This window comes from Panulirus ornatus, chromosome 9 (genome assembly GCF_036320965.1).
Source record: "Panulirus ornatus isolate Po-2019 chromosome 9, ASM3632096v1, whole genome shotgun sequence".
Taxonomy (NCBI): Eukaryota; Metazoa; Arthropoda; class Malacostraca; order Decapoda; family Palinuridae; genus Panulirus; species Panulirus ornatus.
In genome coordinates, this window is record NC_092232.1 from 20,944,900 (window position 1) to 20,969,027 (window position 24,128).

At 43.2% G+C, this 24,128-nt stretch overlaps 1 protein-coding gene across 10 annotated transcripts in view; it reads right to left on the reverse strand.

The window, feature by feature from the left end:
* Positions 1-362: 362 nt before the first annotated feature.
* Positions 363-24,128, reverse strand: part of LOC139750252 (uncharacterized) — a 398,093-nt gene continuing 374,327 nt past the window's right edge. For 9 of the 10 annotated variants that reach the window (XM_071664785.1, XM_071664786.1, XM_071664788.1 and 6 more), the window contains 3 exons: positions 6,711-6,884; positions 3,348-3,529; positions 363-2,998 (listed from right to left, as the gene is read on the reverse strand). In XM_071664785.1, coding sequence (XP_071520886.1) covers positions 1,960-2,998; positions 3,348-3,529; positions 6,711-6,884 — 1,395 coding nt within the window. In that variant the 3' untranslated portion in view covers positions 363-1,959. Of the gene's footprint in view, positions 2,999-3,347; positions 3,530-6,710; positions 6,885-13,084; positions 13,525-24,128 lie in introns of those variants that run through there. The other variant, XM_071664783.1, reaches the window with a different exon arrangement.

Consider the following 24,128-nt stretch of genomic DNA (forward strand, 5'->3'; position numbering starts at 1 on the left):
TTGGAAAAATCTTTGTTTGTTTGTCATTGTACTTGCTAGACAGCAAATAATTGTTCTGAGGACACAGTGTAGTTGCAAAGCACACTAAAACTAAAAGATCTTTACTCATACAAGGCTCATGGTCCCTACAAAATTTGACTACTGTTCTTGTCACTGGAGAGAGGCAAAGTCCCTACAAAATTTGACTACTGTTCTTCTCACTTGAGAGAGGCAAAGTGTTAAACATCATACCTATCTTCAAAATAGTAGACCAGTAACTGGCGTTGAAGTACAAATCAGTCTCCTAAGTGTGGTGTGTGAGGTTCTGGAAAACATTATTAGAACTTGCCTTCTGTAAAAAAAAAGAAGAAAAAAGAATGAAAGAAAGTAATGTTCAGTTTTATTATTTGTGAGCAAATGTACAAAATAACTTACAAAGAATGGCTTTAATCAGAATCATTAATGATCATCTCCATATATAATATATATTTGTACTGGCTTTGAGGCACTGCAAATATCACTGTATGCATGAAAAGCTTGTACAAGCAACTGAAAAGTGAAATAATTACTACAACTGCATCTAATTTTAAATCATGGAATGCATTAGGAAATATTTATATTCACCATCACACACACTCTAAAGTCAGATAAGTTTTTTAAATTTAATAAAAATGAATAATATTGGCAACACGTTCAATAAATTAAATAAAAGAAACATGCTGTCTTTGCAAAAAATGAAAATTTAGTTCCACTCAATAGCTTGATTTTATAGAATAATCTAAAAGCAAGGACTAAACAGTATATTTTAACAATTTTAATAACGGTAATACTAAACGAACTGCTCTTACTAAAGTAATTGCAGTAGTGTTTTAGTAGATCAAGCAAAAATAGGATCAGTGTTCATCAACTATACTGATTATCAGCAAATTCAGTGCCATCACCAAGAGATCAGGTGCCAGACTGGCGACCGACCATATAGAAGTCTAATTCGTTAAAGTGGAATTAAGTTATTCATGGATGGTGCACATATCAACACTATACTGCTCTTTGACACATGAAAATAGTGTCTTACATTTGCATAAAAAAACAATACACAAAAAATATTCAAATTTTTGACCCGCACACATTAGTTGACTACGAAACATCTACTACACATTTGTTAACAACTAAAGTGCCCGAAAACATGCATACTTGCGTTTATATTATACAGTACCAACAAATCAGTGCTTAATGAGTCATAGGTTCATATTTCACTAGCAAAGAAAATGCTTAACAACAGCTCATGCTCACTTGGATTTGTCACTAAAGCCCTGTCACACAATTTCACCATTTATATAATATTACTGGATGAAGGAGCATGGCACAGTCTCAACAGTAAGGTAAAACCCAAGAGCGCTGTCTCCATCAGTCTCATTAACCTACATGATCGATTGCAGAGGTAAGCACAGCCTCCTTACGGAAAAAGGGCTCACTGCACGATTTGTAGTTTTTCCGCAACTTTACGCTGGAAGGGGAATTGATTATTTACAGCTTACATTTCCAGCATAATTTTGTCTTTTCTCGTCACTTTCTTTAAATCACAAAATATCTGCATATTTTTCATTGTCTTTAATTTGGGGGATGGCAATGACTAGTATAAGCGTGGGTTAGAGGCAGTGGATGACAGGCAGAGTACCAGAGGAGGTCTCTACTAATGTCACTGTCTACATACCACCCAACTTTCTTTACCAATACCACGCTTGCCATAGGTGGTGACCTCGGCACCTATGTATTCTCGAGTATCTGGGTAAGTGATTAGCCTTTTACACTCGTCTGTTACCAGTCTGCTCACAGTAATAAGACAGTGCGTCCCACAACTTTTTTCACAACTTGCAGAAACAAAGTTTTCATGGATACTATGCCACGGATAGCATATCACCTTTGGTAGCAGACAAGAGGCTCTATATCATCAATTACCAGAGTCAATGATACGTTCACATCTCACTGGAAGGCAAAGAGTAATATGATGAACGGTACGAGGAGAATGAACACCATGTAAACGGGAACTCGAGGCTGGCAGGTGGTGGTCACCTCAAAGGAGTGAAGTTCCTCAAAGTTCTCCCCGGCTGGGACCTCTACCACCACTGCCTCTGTCTGAGTGAATGCCAGAGGAAACACACACTCTTTGGAATTTCGGCAAGAGTCTAACGCAGAGCTGACATCATAGGTTGCTCGTTGTAACTCCAGGTTGAACCCCAAATGATTTTGCTCAATAGAATTGTCTGATGTAAATATAAAGTAATAATAGTCGGATGTGTTGACTGCGAAGCTCCATGAATGTGGATTGTCTGCATTCAAGTTATTGATCTGTCTTTCCCAGTCAATAAAGGGAGTGATATCTATCGTTAGGACAGAGTTGCGACATTGTTCTAGGAATTCCTCACTACTAGAAAACGACGAATTCCCCGTTGTGACATCAACAGTATCGTTAAACTTGTGTAAAAGTTCCATTCTGTCAAACATCTGTGATTGAATACGATCATCCTGCCCAATGGAGAGCTCAGGAGCGTCACGACGTACACGTTCGCCTGCTTGGGACTTATTTGAACGCTTTTGATTAGCGTTAGTCTTAAGATGTCTGCCCTTTTTGCCCTTCTTATTCTTCTTTCTTTTTTGTTTTCTCTTTTTGGGAACTCCTGGCGACTTCTGGAGGTGATATTTATGCTTCTGCATCTTAAAGCCATCAGGCAGAATTGGGTCAAGATCATCATCTGGCTCAAGGTCACCCACTTCAGCTTTGTCATCTCTGATTCCGCCTCTTCTGTCTGTTTCATCATCGAACACTTCGCCTCCCCAGTTATCCCAATGACGCTCTTCATCCATCCTTAGATCGTTTTGGTCAGGTGGACTCTTGTACACGTTGTTCCCCCCAGGTGATGGGTGGTCATCATTCAGTTCGCTCTCCAGACGATTCTCGCGGTAAAAACACTTGCGTAGGTTTTCCTCACTTTGCACCACGAGGAGAACACCGCCGGGCCATCTGTAACAACGCGTTTAACTGAGTCAAGTCTGGACCTAGACATATGTTGGTGCTGAGGCACTCATAAACACAAGGTTGAGGTGTAATGTTTATCCAAACGTTTCGTTCCAACAGACTTCATCAGTGGAATGAAAAGTCCACTGATGAAGTCCATAGCGAAGAAACGTTTGGATTAAAGCTCCACCCCAGAACCCCGTGTTCTTAACTCTTGTTTACACAACTGTAAAATATCTGTCGTGTATATAAGGTGATGTCAATGATATTATTCAAGAATTATGTTAATGTGATATTAAAAACTACAAATGGATATTAAACTACTAAAAAGGATAAATGAGCAAGCAAGACTCACCTGGCTGAAGTGGAGAGGGCGACGGAGGAACCCTGGAGGAGGTAAACGCCCCAGTATTCTATATCGTCATGTTGGAGTGTGAGGTTCCTCTTGAGGGTGACGTGGCGCCGCTGCTCCTGCACTCGAGGCGAACCCGCCACCAGGAAGGCGTCCAGGGTCCCGTTGCTTGTCACACGCTGACCCTGAACCAGAATAATACGCCTCAATGAACTTGATGACTCTGACTCATGAAAAGTGACATTAAATACAAAAATATATAAAAAGTATACATTTATTGCAGTACATATGATTCCCTAATATATGACAAAATTTATCTACATACAGCATTTCTTGTTTACCGATTTTCGTTAATGAATTAATTCCCTGTAGGAAATTTTTAAAAATTTGTCGGTTAATAATGTCCCGTTGTGAGCATCGAGGTCACAGGGCAGTAAAAGTTATGAATTTTCAGGGAAAATTGCGTTGAAATTACGTAAATATCCCTGACGGCCTTATGATTACTGACTTCTCTATAATGTGTGGAACTACAATACAAAATAAACAAAGTTTGGCCATGTTCGTGTCATGCTTACCCCGTACTTTTAACTTTCAACTGACTCAAGCTTTAGCTTTTAAAGATGTAAATCCAGCTTTCCTTAATATTAACCTTATTTCCGACTTTTACACAATGAAGCATATTTTGATGCAATGAGAGTACATTACGACATGACTGCAATAATGGTTATCTTCACATTTTCACGTTATTGAGATTCAGTGATGGACTTCCCTTATATCTGTATGTTTTCTGGATGTCAAATTCTGCTGAACGACGGATAGGCAAACTCTTTTAAGGAACTTTACACTGGAAAAAATCTTATAATTTCATTATCCACGAATTTGTTCCTCTCAAATTCAATCACAAATCAAAATTACCTTACAACATACTCATTAGTTTTGATATTCGATATTGGTGATATTAAGATGAACCTTTCCATGACATTTATAACCAAAAAATAAATAATATTTGAGTAAAAATCTAAGAATATATGGAAAAAAGTTTCGAACGCAGTCGCTCTCTGGTTTGGTATCAGACAAATAAGAGTTCTGTGAGCGTGCTGACGATATTATTCTTTAGAATTGGCTTGCGATTTCGCTTTTAATGCACAAACAAATGTAATGATGAAAACTGAAGTAATAGGGACATGGATTGCAAGCAGCAGGGAAGGGTATATGGTGGTAATCAAAAAAAATTCTTGACGCAAATCATCAACGTTTTGTGTGTGTCAGTGCCTCCACAAATTCTAGAACATTGAACGAACAGCTGAGGGAAATATGGACCCTTACCTACCCTGAGTTATTTGAATCAACTGATTCTAATTAGTCTTTACTTCGTTAAAATGGGAGCAAAGCTGTTAGAGAGAAAGAGAAAATGAATAAACAAATGGTAGACCTCACACAACAAATTTTTGAAGGTTCAAACTTTCAAAACAGCAGTGTACGTGGTATCGTTACCATTTGCTTATATTCTTTTTAGTATATATATATATATATTTATTTATTTATCCACTTTGTTTCTTTATTTACGATATGGAGCTTGGCAAAATGAACTGCGGACTTTTTGTAATAACAGCTGTGTAGTGTTTGGAACAAACTGGCCTGTCAATGAACCTTCAAAAAGTCCCATGGCATGGAGATAGAGTCAGCACAGGGTTTGAAAAACGTGAGGGAATTACTGTAATTGTTCGAGAGGTTGCTGGAGTTGTTACGGCGAGTACATAGGCTCTCCGGAAACACAATATTCGTAATATTTCACCTATGTCACTATAATGTGCTAATATTGGCAACGATGAAAGATATTATGTAACTTACTGAAGAGATGATGGAATAGTTTTCTACTAATGTATTCTGTTGTTTTTTCTTGTAAATATTCAGTTTTCGGTACAGGGAATTGGGGGTCATATCTTTTCGCGTCTATGTATGCTTCTAATACTCGTTTACTCTTATCCTAAATGTCTCTAAAGTTCCAAAGCTCATTTGGTCTGGTCTTTGTTGGTTAGGTTAGGTTACAGTTTGTGTTGATGTTCATGTCAGGGTATGAAAATTGTATCGTAATGTCCGAGTTAGGCACTGAGTAGAGCAATACGAGTCGAGTTGTTAAGCGATGAGCCAATTACTTGTATGTTAAAATTCATACCGCCCCCTCGTGTGCCTTACCAGAACCTTCCAAACTACTGCATTCTCAAAGTATAACATTAACCTACATCAACTGCAGGTGAATTAACTCCTCGACCGTGCCATCTCCCTTGTATCCCGTCACAGTATGTGTGGAGTTTGTTCACGTGGTCTCTGTGGTTTATGTATTTCTGGCTCACCTTAAAAGTGCGTTCATATACATCTGCCTACATTTCTCATAGATCCTCAAAACAAATTCTCGAACCGTCATATGGACGCGGTGGCTTTAACAGGAATTGCAGAAAGGATACGAATTTCACAAGACTAGTGGGACTAGGCGTGGGTGCTTACATAAGGCAAGAGGAATGGGTGTGTTCTATTTGGCATATCCCAACCTCACAATAGTGAGACCCTCGCCCACTACGTTCTTAATACTGGTCTCATTACTATTAATGTAACCGTAACGGTTATGCTACCTACCCGCACATACGAGGCATGTAATGACTTCAGGAATGAGTTGTCTTCACCGCAGATATCTTTTTGTGTGTTTGGTAGCTTGTTTTATTTATTCATTATTCCTAGCTATTTTACACTATACTTCTCATTACCTTTAGTATTAAAATGCCATTTAGTGTATGGCACTAAGAGAATGACCATTAAAAAAAGCACACATACTGTCTGTCCCCAGAACCTCTCCGCTGCAATGACAACCCACGCGTGTTGTGCCTGTGAAACATCTTTATGATCTGGAAATCTGCATGTGCAAGGTGGTTGTCCTCACAGAAATATGGACTGCCAGTCATTAGAAGTTTTGTAAGACTTGGAAGTGCGTAGCGCCTAGAATAAAATGTTTGGTTTACTGGAAGTGTGGTGTACGCGACAGACTTGGCAACCAGTCAATGCACACGACCCATACATTGCCTGCATTACCTTGGGATAAAATGGGAAGCAACACTTTAATTACGTATGCTGACGTCTTGCATGTATGTAGTCCACCATAAAAAAAAGGGAATGGGGGGAAAAGAAAACTGGTAAAGGAGGTATAAATGAAGTATAAATTTTTGTCTGATGTATGCAAAGTCCGACCATCAAAACTGTCGATAAATATTATATCTAACAACAATAATGTGTAACACTGGAAAGCTGGCCTTAGTAGTGTGCGCAGAAGAACCCTGAGTAGAACAAGGCGACGCACATTAAATGGTTTATTACCTGACACCAGAAGGAGGACACGGCGTGGTTGAGGGCGCGGGTGTCCGTCTCAGTCATGGGGAAGTGGCGGGCGGGGTAGAGATGATAGCGGGCGTACAGAGGCAGGGAGATGAGGACGGCTGGCAACACAAACACCACCACGAAGAAGGAGATCACCCGCCACGCGGATGCCATCTGTAGACAATACAACACCGTCAGTGGATCCAACGAATTATTGAGAACCAAAAATAATTGCTTAATTAGTTATTCATCTAGTGTGTAAATACACCTGATGATTGAAATCTAAGGCATATACTTTCATACCTATTTTATCATAGACTATTGAATATATATATTCATGTACATAAACAGATAATCTACATAGTATATATATATATATATATATATATATATATATATATATATATATATATATATATATATTCTCTAAAGTAGAGCTCCAAAAATTATTACTATACCAACATCAGTTGAGGCTCATAAATATCATCTACCTATCTATCTATATATCGTTAGTCGGGATAAATATGGCTCAGTGTATCCACGTGTGGCCAGACCGCCACAACACCAGTATCTCCACAGTTCATAATGGTAAATGTGTTCCCTTGTGTTTTCCACTTGTTTCTGTCCGTTCCTACAGCAGAATATCACACCATCCTGGGTTTCATTGTGAGACCAAGACGGCTTGCATAATGCAGGCTGCCAGGTACACAAAGGTCTCTCTCTCTCTCTCTCTCTCTCTCTCTCTCTCTCTCTCTCTCTCTCTCTCTCTCTCTCTTAATATATATATATATATATATATATATATATATATATATATATATATATATATATATATATATATATATATGCACACACACCTATCCTTGTTGACATATTCTTGTGTATGTTTCACGGATACAAACACATCCCAGTTAAAAACCAACAAGAGTGATGGGTCCCACAAGGGTTGCCACTGAGCCTTCTGTTTTCCTTCGTCAGTGTAGCCAGTTCTGCCCGAGGTACTGTAAAACATGTTTACAGACGGTGCCATCTCATGACTTCGTTTAACTGCTGTGTTTAGTGCAATGACTTGCAAAGTGGCTTTAATAAATCACAACAATGATCGCACAAACGATTAATGAATTTAGTCTAGATAAATGAAGATAAATTAGGATGGGATATGGAGATAAAAGACTTTATTAACAAATGATCATTAGAAAAATCTACATAGGAAACGTACATCAGGAAGCCTAATGTTGGGATAGTCTTCATCGATCATAAAGAATTAGTTAACAGAAGCTTTGCAAACACTTATCATACTAGTGGGATATGTTCGTGCAACCTGCTGCTTCCTTTATGAAAAGGAATATAATGAAGATTAGAGATGGGGTTGTGTAGGTACTTCAGGAATATATAATGAGCGAGGGTAGAGAAGGGGTAGTGCAGGAAATGAGAGGTGTAAGCCAGGATGGGTCGCCACTAAGACCACATCCATCCACTCCGGTGGAGAGAGAGAGAGAGAGAGAGAGAGAGAGAGAGAGAGAGAGAGAGAGAGAGAGAGAGAGAGGGGGGGGGGGGAGCGTTCAAGCCCCCCATCACTCTTAAAGTCGTTCACTTTACGTTCTGACGTATAGCAGGGTCTAGGGTCTCTGGCTTAATGAACCTGGCCAGATGCTAGACCAGAAATAAGATCTGAGAACAAGTGTCTTAACACCATCAAACGCTGGGTAAATCATGACAGCGTGACTATATGACACGAGAGACTTCAGCACCGATGAACTGATGACAAAGAACACTACAAAATACTGAGTGACCATCCAGCCAGCTTTGAGCAGACGCCTGATGAACGAACTTTTCAGGCAGTTCGTATCGTTAACACCAGGATATTCAAGAGTGTGTACAACAGAAGGATGAGATTAAGAAGCTGTGAATCGTGAGCGTGAACTTGCTACCCATAAAGTAAAAACCAGGAACGGAAAACGAAAGGAGAAATCTTACAACAAACACGTACACAAACATCCATAGACACACAATACGGACCTGCACGCATTTACCATTGGGCATGTTTGTCTATATACTCAGCATGTTCTCCAAGTAACCCTCACTTAAGCAAACATCCCACCTGCAGTTTCCCAACAGCTTTTACACTTACCGTCGTACCTATACCTGGTATCTCATTCCACTCATCAACAAGTCTCGTCCCCAACCTCTAGTCTTACACCCATTGTTAAAGAGTTCTTTCTCGACTGGAGACTCAACTATTTCACTGACATCCAATCTTTACTTAGATCTCATCTACCTGCAAATTTCCATATCACCCCTCACTTTTCGCCGCTGTAGGAAATGCAACTTTTATGAATAAACTAAAAAGTACGAAAGATTTCTAATGCCTGCCATCTCACTTTGTTTGCTTTATAGGAAATTTTATATATATATATATATATATATATATATATATATATAAACCTCCAACAGCTAGGATCGAACCCGGGACCCCTGTGCAACAGGCGGGGGCGCTGCCGCTAGGCTATGATCGCCCCTAATAGGGAAATGACTATCCCGCCTGTTGCACAGTGGTCCCGGGTTCGATCCTGGCTGTTGGAGGTTTGTATGTTCTATGAAGGTGCGCGTTCATATGCACTTTGTTCGTATGTATATATATATATATATATATATATATATATATATATATATATATATATATATATATATATATCCTGTAACACGGTAGCCAGATCTGCACAGCATTAGTTAAGTGAGGGCTGACAGAAAATATACATGGCTAACTCAGTATAACATTTACACATTTACTGCAAATATTCCTACAAATAAATCCTCGTATCATTACTATTCACCTCATTTAGACCACCTTACACGCTGCTTCCGCGGTTTTATGTTAATGATATATATACTCCAAGATGACTCTCACACGCCGATTTTTTTTTTTTTTTCAATATCTAAGTTGTCAAGAAGATACACTGGACCTCTTGTTTTTACCACCCAATATCAAGGAGTCTGTATTGATGAGCGACTCAATTTCTTTCATGAGCCACTTTTTCCTTCCATATTTCTATTCTATTTTCCCGCTGCATAAATAATGACCTAAATATATCAAACCCTTCCTATTACCACATGAATACGTGCACTTGCGCTCTCTCTCTCTCTCTCTCTCTCTCTCTCTCTCTCTCTCTCTCTCTCTCTCTCTCTCTCTCTCTCTCCTCCCCGTCTTTCTCAAGCCAAAACATTTCCTTCACAGGAAATTTCATGTAAAAACCAGTACGTCTATACTTGCATCGAGACCCCCAACCCCCCATCCCCACCGCCAACACCTACCTCTTCGTTCATCAGGGAGACCAATTGCAACCTGGACAGAAAACCGGTGTTAGTCTAAATGCAGCCGAGAAAGCGGGAAACCACGAGACCACCCGTGCAAAACCAGTTAACGGACAATGTCGAAAAACCAGTCTATCCGGCTACAATCAGATTCCTCAGGAGGGAAATGTTCTCGCATAAGTTTGATAAATTTCAGGTTACGAGAGTCACTCACTTTTTACTGTGAGGAAAGAAATAAAAGCGCGAGTTTCCATCATCGACGAGGTTGTGCGAGGAGAAAAAGAAAGTTTTCCCCCAGATGAGGAAGACGTTGACACACCGCAGCCCACAGCTATGTGTTGCTTAAAAGCTACAGAAGGCGGCGATACTGTACGTGTTAGCGTTGCTTCAGAGCAGCAGCAGGTGGCGACATCGTACATCATTTCATTTATCGTACAGTTATTTCATTTACCGTACAGTGTTGTTTATATGCAGCAACGAAAAGAACTGTGCAAGCCAGTTTTTCTAGGTGTCGATGCCGTACGTCAACTGTTGCTTAAGAGCAGCAGAAGGTGGCGCTATCTTCCTCTTGTGGTAGCTACAACAGCATCGAAGGACGCGCCAAGCAGTCTCTCTCTCTCTCTCTCTCTCTCTCTCTCTCTCTCTCTCTCACTTTTGATGAACAGCAACGAACATGGCTCTGGCGGAAAGAAGCCCTCAACATACGTCGTCTTGGGGGGAAAAAACGAAAAAGAAAAAGAATGAGGGTAATTATAACTCCTTAAGTGTTTACAGACCTGACTCTCTTAAAGGTGTAAAAGACTGTAGAAAAAAAAATAAAACCTATTGACCACTAACCATGACCCTTGGATGTGATGACCTCGCCTTTCATGAATGAGGTCAAAGACCATGGCATCATCCTACATGGTGCACGAGTCGTGTCTAACGCGGCTAAGTAAACACTCAGAGAAATTCACGTGTAAGATGAATTAGCAGAGGAGAACCCAACGTGAGGGAAAGTTTATTCAGACTTCATCCACACTGTGTATGTCACACCTGACATAACTCCCATGTCTCCACCACTCACGCACCTTAACCCCTAAAATGGTACCATGACTCCTGCCACATCTACACACAAACACCCACCCACACAGCCAACTCAAGAGGCAAGAGGAAAACGTGTTACCTGACTTAAACAACAAACCCCCTCCTCATTCGGTCCAGACCTCTCAACGAGACTCCATAATGCAAGCGAGGTTAACTTTTCGTCCTAAGGCGAGACGTGGTTGGGTTCGCTGATATCAATAGCTTCAGTTCTGTATAGTTTTTAACGAGAGGCAACGTCAGGTAACCACCAACCAACTGTATTGTTAGCCAGCCAGTTAGCTAGCCAGCCAGCCAGCCATGGCTCGGTCGTTGTGTTACACAAGCTCCGACGCCGGACACTGGAGAACGTGGACCCTCACCCAACCCCTCCTGCCACGGCTCCCCCCTATCCCCATCCCCCACCACCTCACCTCACTACACTGCCAGCGGCCCACCACTACCACACACACACACACAGCTCCCTCAAATCCAAGCCGGAAGACTGGCGTCTCGCAGGCTCTAAACGAGGATGGACAGTGGCTTCAAGAGAGGGTACGGTCCCAAATGGCCTTATAACATACACGGGAATAACCGCCAGTATCTTGCACGAGAAAAAGAGAAGTGAAAATGAAAATGAAAAATAGCACCAATAATCAAATAAAACAGATGAAACATACATCATGTAAATAATGCAAAATGAATTAAAAGAGGTTCCTGAACATGGAACTATATACACAAATCTTGTACACACACACACACAAAAGAGTACAGAAGACAAGATGAACATCATCAACCCCCTCCCCCAGCCAAGGTCTACACACCTCCCCACGATATCAGATAAAGACTTCATTGGTCTCCGCAGCTTTAAAGACATTGGTTAAGCGCTATGCTACTATCTTTAGCCATAGGAAGTGTGGACAAGGGATAAATTACCCCTAAAATCCCCAGGGAAAGTGGGTGAGGGCTGTAGTACTCCCTAAAGTCCCACACAAGAGTGGATAAGGTGCTATACTAACCCTAAAAGAACCAGAGACAGTGGACAATGGGTTACACTGACCTTATCAGCACCAGAAAGAGTGGACAAGGGTTTACATTAACCCTATCAACACCAAAAAGAGATTGAACAAGGGGTTTATACTGCTCCTATCAGCATCAGAGATTGTGGTAAAGGGCTCCATAGCTCGTAACTACAACAAAGCATAGCTTCGCAACACCAGGCCTCCCTTGCAACACAAGTGTTCGTCTGTGAAGGCTATAACAGCGATAATCAACAGTATAACCAATAGGTTATGTAGCTTCTTTATCCTCATAAACGAAATCCTAACGACAAAAACAACACTGCACTGACAACTTTACGTCACATTGTAAACACACAAATGTACAAAACATCGTTCGAAAAATAACCAGGAAACAGATCTGTTTTTAACATTTTTTTCCTGCAAGGTGATGGTATTGAACTCAGGCGACAACTTTGCTTGCTACTATACAACCGGTCGTATGAATTCGACGCCCCGGGGCACGAGCGGTTGTGACAGGAATCTTAAAAAGGTGCCTTAAAATAACCAACAGTCGTAATCAAGGACCAGAAATGTACCCCTTGAACCTACATACACTAACATATTACTGCAACAGATCATCCCCTAAAAATACATGATTATGAAATACTACATTTTTCCGTAGGTGATAAAAGGTTTTCATATGGTTAAAAAAAATCACTAGTGAAGGGGTTACGTTTCTGACCCACTGAAAAAAACAGGTACTTCGGGTCCCGTCGGGTTTCGGGCCAGGCTCGGCTGGTCCTGTACATAGTCCCCAAACTTGTTATCTTAACACTGCAGCCCTCAGCCAGGCCCCCGAGTCACAACATTCAGGATGGACTTGCGTTGTGACACGCAAGTATAAAATATCACAAGACTCGTTGAGATTTTGGTGTGTGTGTGTGTGTGTGTGTCGTAAAGATCCCGAAGCCTAGCGACTGTTGCTTTGTGGCGCCTCACCTTCCACAGCCGCGTCACATGCGGTCTCTCCTCTATGGTCGGGGCCGGAGTCTCTAGGATCTCGCACACTATGGTGAACACTGGGTCTCCCTTCACTGGGATAACGATGTCTCGCACAACCCCAACCATGGCGACTTCAATGCTCACGTTCAAAGGTGGTGATCCAAAACCGCTGCCTGGCTAATGTTCGGAGTTACTCCTGTTTACACATCATTCCTCAGCCGCGCGTATGTTCTCACGCCAGAGAAGTACCCTCCAGTCTACAGGTTTGGTGGTTCCAAGCAGCTGTGGAATACCCAACGGATTTTCATATTTTCTGATGTATAAACTAGTTCTGTTTTAGGTATCCAACGTGTAATTTTCGTCTGGCGTCTTTAAGTTACTTGGAATTCCAGGCCACCCCGCATCGACACCCTCAACCTTCGACAACTAGTGACTGAAACCTCCCGAGTAGACTCCTCTATTATACGTGCATGCCTCTCCGGCAACTCGGTCACCTGACCGAGTTGCCGGATATGACCAGAAACCCTCAACCTCGTCCACAATTAACGCTTGTTTCGAAAAATGTTGACCTGCATTCCAAGAAAGCAAGAATAATTATTTCCATTATTTTCTATTTTTCCTGACAAGTTATGCAATATGGATATGTTGACTGACAATGAGATAAGTCTGATCTTGCACGGCATGTAAACACTGGTCTTCTCCTGAGAGCCAGTCAGGACAAGGTCCATTATGTGCGTCAAAGGGTTTTTGTTGGCGCCTCTGGCATAGTGGGATTGGTTGTACAGGAGCATCTTGAATCCGGGAAACAAAAATAACTCGGGGAAGATGGGAAAATACCCTACCGAAGAGTGTAATCGATACAAGAGAAAAACGTCTAATATTGTCGCTTGTCCTGAAAGCCTGATCAATTTGCAACAGGAAAAGTTTTTGTTTTTTCTGAAGGAAATAAATCCACTCAAGTCAGAGTCCTCCTAATTAGAGAGCAAGCATCATTAGCCGCCTACCTTGATCCATGCACACCATCTTGAACTCTTCAGGAGTACAAATGTACAACACCCCCTCTGCTGTATGGAAAAGCACTTTGCGATTCATATCATGCTAACTCAGCTCACGTGAAGACCTAGGGAACGCTGGTCTACGCTGCATGTATGTAAATATAATTACCAGGAAACCTAGTCATAATGTTAGGTGCCCTTTTTCCTCACATGATCTAGTGTATATGGCTAATCCTAAGCTCTCCACACCACGAGAGCAACCTGACGGAGAACGTTGGTGCCTGCTGCTGTTGTCTTTCCACTGTGACACGACGAACATACTCAAGGCTGGGAAGCTCATCGCTATTCAGTAAATAATTAAGGTATGCATAAACATTCAGTCACAAGGTCACATATATATATATATATATATATATATATATATATATATATATATATATATATATATATATATATATATCTTTCTTTCTTTCAAACTATTCGCCATTTCCCGCATTAGCGAGGTAGCATTAAGAACAGAGGACTGGGCCTTTGAGGGAATACCCTCACCTGGCCCAATTCTCTGTTCCTTCTTTTGGAAAATTAAAAAAACCGAGAGGGGAGGATTTCCAGCCCCCCGCTCCCATATATATATATATATATATATATATATATATATATATATATATATATATATATATATATATATATATATTCGTTATGGCAACAATAGTGATTAACACTACACTCATATGTATAAGAACTGCCCGCACAACCATATTTACATGACCTTATACCACCCGATTTGTAGATTCAAACGAGATCCTTTTAACGTTAAAAGATGAAATTACCACGAGAAGGAAGGGAGCTGTGTCGTCCCACCGACCTGGCAACCCTCCTCCCTCAGCTAGGGACTGGAGATCATAAAAACGCTCACGGTGCGGGTTTTTGCTGCTGCGGGCAAGCCGGGAAAGGCGATGCTGCTGGCTGCTGCTGCTGCTCGTGCAGGAAACCCCCTTGCAGCAGCCGGCCCAACACAGCAGCTGAGGCGAGGATGAAGAGGCCGGTGCCTGGAGTAACCTTGATGTTGGTCAGTTCGTTGTGGGTTAACGGTGGTGGTGGTGTTGGCGGCGGCGGTGTTGTGGTGGTGGTCGGCCGTCGACGTGTTGGAGGCAAAGGTCAAAAGGGGATATAGACGATTACTTGGTGATGCAGTTCATGTTTACTGTGGTCAAGGTGTTCAGCTGATGCTCGTGGAACGGCAGTCACTTTTCTTTTGATGGCCAGATTTTACACGACGTTGCGATTGTAATTTTGATACGCACTAGGACTGTGTGGATACGCACTAGGATTGTGAGGATACGCACTAGGATTGTGTGGATACGCACCAGGATTGTGTGGACCGGACTAGGATTGTGTGGATACGCACTAGGATTGTGTGTGTGGACTAGGATTGTGTGGATACTGGCTAGGATTGTGTGTGTGTGTGTGTGGACTAGGATTGTGTGGATACGCACTAGGATTGTGTTGATATGTGTGTATAGCGTTCGGTAAATATAAATATTTGACCACTTAACCTACTTCAGGTTTGAACTGAAATATCTTCTCGGTTGTCGGAATCACACAAAATGTCCATACCTTACGCTTTTTTTTCTGGGGTTGGGGGGGTGGGGGAGGGGTATTTACTCAGTCTACTAGACACTAGTGAGACTATTGATTGTGTCAAGCTTCTCGCTGATGCATGCATCTCCGTGCATCCTGCCTGGTCCGTTATACCTTGGAAAAAAAAACAAAAAAAAAAACATCCCACAGTTTCTTGTTAAGAAATCCAGGGATATTCCCAAGGCGCTACTACTTACCAGTACTTCTTTCCCACACTCTACCCAGTCTGTCATTCGGGTAAGTAATCACCTATGTATACTGGTCAGGACCTACAACTATTATTTTTCATTTACAAACCTTCACAACATATCTGCCTGTCCTCGTGCTTCAGTTTTTTTTTTTTTTTTGCTGAATCGACTCGGGCAATACGGAACAAAAATGGACGTTGTCTAACGCAGCAATTTCTTCATTACGAAATGTTAGCACACATCAATATTCCAGTTGAGAGAGGAGGGTCAATTTGAATAGCGTCATTGTTCTCGCTTCTCTCGTTTTGGAAGTTCTTACGTACCCAACGTATCATCATTATCATTGCAGATTCCACCCCAAGTTCCTTTGTTGTGTTCTCCAAACGTGAGGTCAATTCGACATAATCTCTCACCCGCATCTCGATTCATCTGTCGTATCCTTCGCCATGTTACGTGTCCTTCGTACCTTCTGGAGGTGGTACTACACTGGGAAGACTTGCATGATACGTGCTTGAAGGTTGTCTGGGAAGACTTGCATGATATGTGTTTGAAGGTTCTCGAAGAAATTACAATCGATAAGGCGCCTACCATACCTGGTGCTCTGAAGTCACAACCTGAGGATGGTGTATATATACATATAGTGATGGACTCATACAATCAACCATCGCTCTTTAGGATCTGTTCGCTCTCGGGATCTCGATTCAGCAACCTAATTTCTCTATAATTCCCTCTTTTTTTCCTTTATATATAAATACTATCATTCCGTGATGACATTTTCAAAGGCCTTCGCCACGTCTGCGTAAATAGCACCAGTATTCTCCTTTTTTTCACTCCAGCGGCTTCCAAGGTCCAGCTCTACATTCCCTGCTTTTCCGGGTTGCGTGGCTAGTCTGGCTCTACTACTATATACAGTAGGTCATCCTCAGAAACCTTTATGACCCACGGTATCAGAACAACTGGTTTTGATTGTCTCTCCCCCCCCCCCTCCCCTTATTCAATCGCTTTGTGTGGAGGAGCTGCTGCACGTCAGCAGTTTCCTAATTCTCTACGATGAGGCCTTCATTTTATCAAGACAGTTGAGTAAATGACTGTGTGTGTGTGTGTGTGTGTGTGTGTGTGTGTGTGTGTGTGTGTGTGTGTGTGTGTGTGCGTGCGTAATAACCTGGGAAATATGTTTCAGCCACGTACAGATACGGATAAACGACAGCCACGAACAAATATAAGTGAGAGAACTACGTACAAACACGGGAACAAGAGAGCCACGTACAGATAAGGGTAAGAGGGAGCCACGTACAGATACAGTCCAAACAAATAATCATTTTAAAAGACCAAAAAGAGAGTCATTTCGAGACGAAACCTAACCCTTCAGTTCTACAGAACAACAACCCGACCTCCTTACTGAACGACCGTATAACACTGCATCTGAACTTACTTGAACAGAGAAAAGAAACTGAACAATATATATATATATATATATATATATATATATATATATATATATATATATATATATATATATATATTCTTAAGTTCAGCCTTTACCTCACTGATCCGAGGGCACACACACACAGACACACACAAGATACAGATGTAAGAACAGATAAAAAGAAAGATCTTGATAAAGACACGACATTAAATAATGTCCATTTGGACTCTGCCATAAGGATGATACAAGTTTCCAGATTACTTGGGATTCCGTTATGTGACCTGGACTGGTAGAGGATACCTAAATGTACTCGAATCGTAACTTGATACGTTGTCAGGGACGTGTTCCAGGGGAGATCTTGAAGGTTCTATACCTGTGCTATGAGCGTCAGTGGAAATGATGGTTGGGTGAACACCTAGAGGAGTCTCCTCAGGGTTAAGGCTTCGTGTTGGCTTTTCAAGACCCGTGTGGTCCAGGGACGTTGTCGGTTTGAGGGTAATTTGTGAGCAGCGTCTCATACATAAGCTTCGTTTTCTTTTCAAGAAGGGAACGTAGTTGGATTGAGTTGTAAGCGCTTCATGCGTGGAAGCCAAGGTAGTGGTGTGGGGGACGAGAATTTTCTTTCCCATACTGGTGTGAGGGTCTTTAGTGGTTAGGCTGCATTTGTGCCATGGTCTCTACTTACAGGGAAGTGGTCTTATCTGAGAGGTCTCTACTAACTGGGAGTGGTCTTGCCTAAGAGGTCTCTACAGACGGAGAGTGGTCTTGTCTGAGAGGTTTCTACTGATGAAGAGTGGTCTTGTCTAAGAGATCTCTACTGACGGAGAGTGGTCTTGTCTGAGAGGTCTCTACTGACGGAGAGTGGTCTTGTCTGAAAGTTCTCTACTGACAGAGAGTGGAGGTCTCTACTGATAGAGAGTGGTCTTGTCTGAGAGGTTTCTACTGACAGGGAGTGGTCTTGTCTGAGAATATTCCTTTGTTTTATGAGGTCCGGAAGTTGTGTGGGGAATGTCGGATTTTATTGCTAAGTTGGTGTAGTATGTGCTTTTGGCTGCCTTGGTTTCTGGTGTTGATGTATACTGTGGTGGTAGTGTGAGAGGGTCTGGTTAGATGTCTGTGTCGCTGAGTGGGAGTTGCACATCCAGAGCTACGAGTACTCAATGTACGGCAGGGAACGATGTGTCACGGAGGTCAAACCAATGAGGCTGTTTACGTCTAAGAGCAGAGACTCTGGGTGACGGGGGCGTGGCACTGTGTGTGTGGATGTACTTGAAGTGTCAAGGATTGGGGGGTAAATAATGCCACCATCTTGCATTGATAATTGAGGCTTCCTACACCTGGGGGGAGGAGGAGGATCACCATCCAATGGGGAAAATGTGTATGCGCGTGTGACTGTGTTGTCAGATCTCTGGGTTTGAGCCGTGGTGCACCACAACGTCCAGGGACAGCTAGCTCGAGGCTGCTTTACACTCCCCCCCCCCTCCCCCTCCCCGAGGTGGTGTTACCAGGCGATGTTTCAAGTAGTTACACCGCGGGCATATGAAGCAACATCCGACATGACTGTATCATCGTCAACAGAATGAAAAAAAATACTTTATCGAGGACCTTCCCTCCCTCTAAAGGAGTCCACATTACACAGCTCCTACGTGCAGCAGTCCTGAAGCGCGAAGAGACCCATATAAATATCCAACAGATCGCCTAAGGCTTCTCGACTAACGCGAACTGACATCCACTTGCAGCTGGGTAGACTTAGTGGGGGGCCCCCTACATGCTCAGCCTGGAGCTAAGGGTCGAACCAATGTCCTCTGGGTTCGTAGAAGAGTCCAGTAACCACTCAGCCACTACCTCCCAAAGGAGAGCTTATCGCATACACAAATAATCAAGACCAGTGGACAGCACTCTCGAGAGAGCTGGACCACATCATCCATACCTCCCGCCATCACATGATTCGACACACGTCTGACAATACCTGTATGACTGCGACAAAAGACATCCAGCGACAAGACAATGCCCCTCCCCCGAGGCACAATGGCTGATGGACCTTCATGATGCACAGGAATCCCGTACAGTCAGTCTGGTGCTTTAGGCCGAGGCCTGCGCGCGCGAGAGACCCGCTGGAGAATACAAGGTTCTCCAAACACGACTTATCAAACCTTGCTAGCTAGCCCTCAACACGGCGGCCTGAAGGTAATCCAAGCACTAACCTGGTGATTCCCAGGTCTCTCTCTCTCTCTCTCTCTCTCTCTCTCTCTCTCTCTCTCTCTCTCTCTCTCTCTCTCTTTCTCTCTACCTACCTACCGATATATCTATCTACCTAAGCATGTTACCTCCCATTATCTATCTGGGTGATCCATTCCCAGTGTCCTCCAAACACCACTATCTTTGGGAAGATGAACAGACTCTCAGCCAACCCTCATAGTCTGCCACTCAAGCCTTCCTCTTCGCCGCGGTCTGGTCAGCCTTGCAACTTTAACCCCTCATACCTCACTCATACACACCATCAACTACCCAACACCCGTCTTTTCCTGTATGGCCTAACCATATCAGAATTCCCACGTCTATCATCCTATGTCAGTGTATCATCCTATCTCAGTTCCCTAACTCTTCCCTCAGTCCTCATTCCACCCATCCCTCTCACTTTACATTCGAGCACTAGCGTTACCATGCCTCATAACCTCCCTCACACCTCAGCCAGCTTCCTCCTCATCCTTTCGAGACTTAATCATATCAGAATCTAATCCATAATCTTCACGATATAAACATCATAAATACTTCCGTATCTTCAAACCTCTCTATAGCCTCTCACCATCCGACACGCTTCAGGAGTTCAATCTCACGCATGGCCACACTCTCTCCCTGGTCAACAATAATCCACTTTCATCATCATCGTCTTACTTGCCTGACTGAATTTCCTCACCTTCCTGCAGGTCCTCCGTCAATTCACACACACCAGGACATTATCCATCATCCACCCACAATTTCCTAATTCAATCTTTTATCCCCAGCTCAACTTCCTGTGGTACCTACCACACGACTGTCTAAGCTTACCACCCCACCAGCAGAATAAATCTAAGGAACCACATACCACGTACACTGCTCTGGTTATCCTGGACACCTGGCCTGCCCTCTCATCACACATCCTCCACTAGCTAACACTGTCGTAACCCCCCAAAAATTTGACAGCACACACCCTACACACAGCTTCCCTGCCAACCACACCATACCTACACCACCACACTCTCGCTTCATCTCCAACCCCGCCACCACACCGATCATCCACACCTCTGCTCGCCTTCACAGCTCGGCGCACTGCTTCAAGACTCTTCAACTGCTTCTGTCCGCTCCTCGTGCTACTACACAACACACACACACCCTCACACTCAGTCCTTCCATCCTTCACTCCCACCACCCGGGATTGCTGTGCTGCCCCCACCACCGCCCCTCGCTCAATGTCCGCTACCGTCAATACTCCTGCCGACGGAGTTGTAAAATATATTCCACCATCAACTCGTCCGCCAATCCACTGTCGGTCGTTTTTCTTCGCCGATGCTCTTCAACTCCTATAAGCTTCGCCGTTCAGAAGCCCACGTTCAAGACTCCCGCCACCGTCCACTTCCCCCCAGCCAGCGTGTCCTCCCTCGCGGAACGTACGTACCACAATGACCGGACGGAAGAACTGAACAATATGATACAAATATAAGACGGGTGGGTGGGTGGGTTGGGGTGGTATACCGTCCACCATATGAGGAAGGGGGGGGGGGTAAACAAAGGGGTAGGAAGGAAGGAGGAGGGAATAAGCAACAAACACTGGAGAGACTCAGGGGGAGGAGGGAAGGGATGGCAGCCCTTCGAAGGAAAAAAAATCATTTAAGTTTCCCATGGCTTCGCTATCATCACATGGCCGACTGCAGCTGACGACAGCACGGGTTCCTTGAGAGTGAAAAGGTCTTCCCGTAAGGAGGTGCGAGCGCGCACGCAGGCGTTAACAGCCGGTTACGGGTGAGGGGATGGTAATCACCATCAGGTACACTGGAGGTAGTGAAGGCCGAGTGAGTTCACCATCACCCACGACCCCAGCTGGTGTGGCTCTCGTTCGAAGATCACGTTAAGTGAAGGCCTCAGAACTCTTTGACCCAGCAGAGGCCTTGATCTCATTACCACCTCCCAGTACTGTAACACCACATACACTTGCCATGTCTTTCCAGTTCTGCCAGTTGCTGTGGTCGTATCCAGACGCGCAAGATGGACTGTCATTCCTTATGGATGATCCGATGCTTTCGTTCCGTGTTTTCCAGTTGGTCAAGGCGTCGTCTGCTTGCTTGTTTACCTCGGACGTCTTCATTCTTTCTTGAGGTCATTTATTCAAATCGCTGCCAGGTATTTCTTGACGGGATATTTAACAGCTTGTTTGAAGAACCCTTGGCACGCTGCTGCTGCTGCTGTGTTGTTGTTGGTGTGTGGAATCGTTCGCACGGTGCTGGTCTGTGATCCCACTTCTGAAGAGACTGGTGTGAGAATGCCTGTGACGTGTTTACCTCCAGGATCCCTGTCCTATTCTGTCTTCGTCGGCGTCCGGGCATCTGTCTCCTGCAGGGAGGCTGTGGAAACCTAACAAGAGTTCCTTTAAATGATCTGTAGGCGCATTTCAAAAGACATTTCCCTGTAGTAGTAGTATTGGAAGTAGCAGCTGTACATACTAGTAGTAGCAGCATTAAATGGTAAAGGAACTAACGTTACGATGTTTTCATATTGAGTTACTGAGTCTCTGTCAGACAGGAGTTGGCAAGAGTACTTGTGCGAAGAAAATACGCGAGGTTTGTATAGGTGTATGGTACCTGTAAGCAGGAGATGGCAAGGACTAGCCGAGTAGTCCCGTTTTGATGAGACAGAGTAAGACCAGCAATCCTAACATGGAGGATGTAAGATGGTTCCGGGCAACACTTTACCACTCCTCAGCCAGGACGGTTATACCACCCTGGGCGGCGGCAGTCAAGAGCCTACTACGTGAAGGGTTACTCCAAAGGGCAGGTGGACGAGATGATCCTTGAGTTAGCTAGAGTACTGGGAGGGGCCAATACACTACCGCTTGAGCCCTCCCTCTCACTGGTGGCAGACACACACACACACGGGTTGTTGGAGGGGCGATTACTCTACTACCTGAGCCCTCCCTCTCACTGGTGGCAGACACACACAGGGGTTGTTGGAGGGGCGATTACTCTACTACCTGAGCCCTCCCTCTCACTGGTGGCAGACACACACAGGGGTTGTTGGAGGGGCGATTACTCTACTACCTGAGCCCTCCCTCTCACTGGTGGCAGACACACACAGGGGTTGTTGGAGGGACGATTACTCTACTACCTGAGCCCTCCCCTCTCACTGGAAGCTGAGTCACACAAGAGAGTATCACCTGTCTGTACTGTACAATCACATTCAGTTCTCATGCCCAACATTAACACGAACATACTCTGCTTGTTGGCCTCGTACTGATGATTAGCCTCATCCAATATATCAAAAAGATTATGAATTTCTTCATTACTACAGGCCTTAGCGACCCCGAAACCCTATCTCAATCTGAGATCTGTATTCAGCATGAAAAAGCAGTCTTACAATGACGTTTTCAAGGAAATCTGTTACCTTCAAAAAATAAATGAAATTACAGGTTAATAGTCCATGGTATTTTCTAACCCCATTTTTTTCTTTTTTTTTTTTTTTTCAAAATTACAATATAAGACGATAAACCGTTGTTATACTTCAAATAATCATGGAAATACATTATTGTATTTCCCTAATCGACAGAGAACAAATAAATACGAAGCTAAAAACCACAAAACCTTTAAATTCGTAATTACAGTGTTTATTGACCCTCAAACACTAGTTCAACCCGAGACTATGATTCACCATGAAATAACATAATGAAACGTTTCTAAACTTCAAACACTCTTGGAAAATACTTCATAATTCTTCCTTAGGCAAGAGATACCTCAAATCTCGTCTTTCCTTTTTGACGGTTCTGTAATTCCATCTCTTGACTCAAATATTGAACCTGCTTGGTAATACTGTAACATTCACTCTTTCCTGGAAACCCCACATTACAAGAATAGCTAAGTCTGCCTCTTAAGAAACTGGGTGTCCCGTTTAGATGTCGAAACTACTTCTCTTCTGAACAGTTGTACCGTTTATACAAAGGATTGATCCGTTCCTTGTATGGAGTACTGCTCTCACATCTGGGGTGGTTCTAGCTCTGCATCCTTACTTGACAGAGATGAGTTGAAAGCGGACCGACCATCAACTGTCCCAGGCTAAGTTCGGAACGTGACCCACTTACCCTACGCCGCAACGTTGGCTCATTTTCCCTTTTCTACAGGTATTACTTTGGTCTTTAGTCCCGACAGTTGGCTACTTGTGTGCCCCCACCACTAGCCAGTCCATACGATATTCGGCAAGCTGCTGCGTCACATGATTATTATGTGGCCATCGGCAACTCAAGGGTGGGCCGTTTTGATAACTGTTTATTTCCCTACACCTCGAAGCTCTGCACTCTAATGTTTTTCCCCAATATCTATGACCTGGCACATTTTAAAAGGCAAGCTTTTCACTTCTTCCAAAATCTGCAAATACTTTCCCTTGTCTCTTCATTTTCTCTTTCATAATCTTTTATTCAATTAAGGCCTGGCTTCGATGTGGACTTTTTCCGTGACTGGAGCCTCCAACGTATATAAAAAAATATACAATACTTATCCCTCTTTACTATTCCAGTAAATGACACAAAATTTACTCTCGGAGAAAAAAAA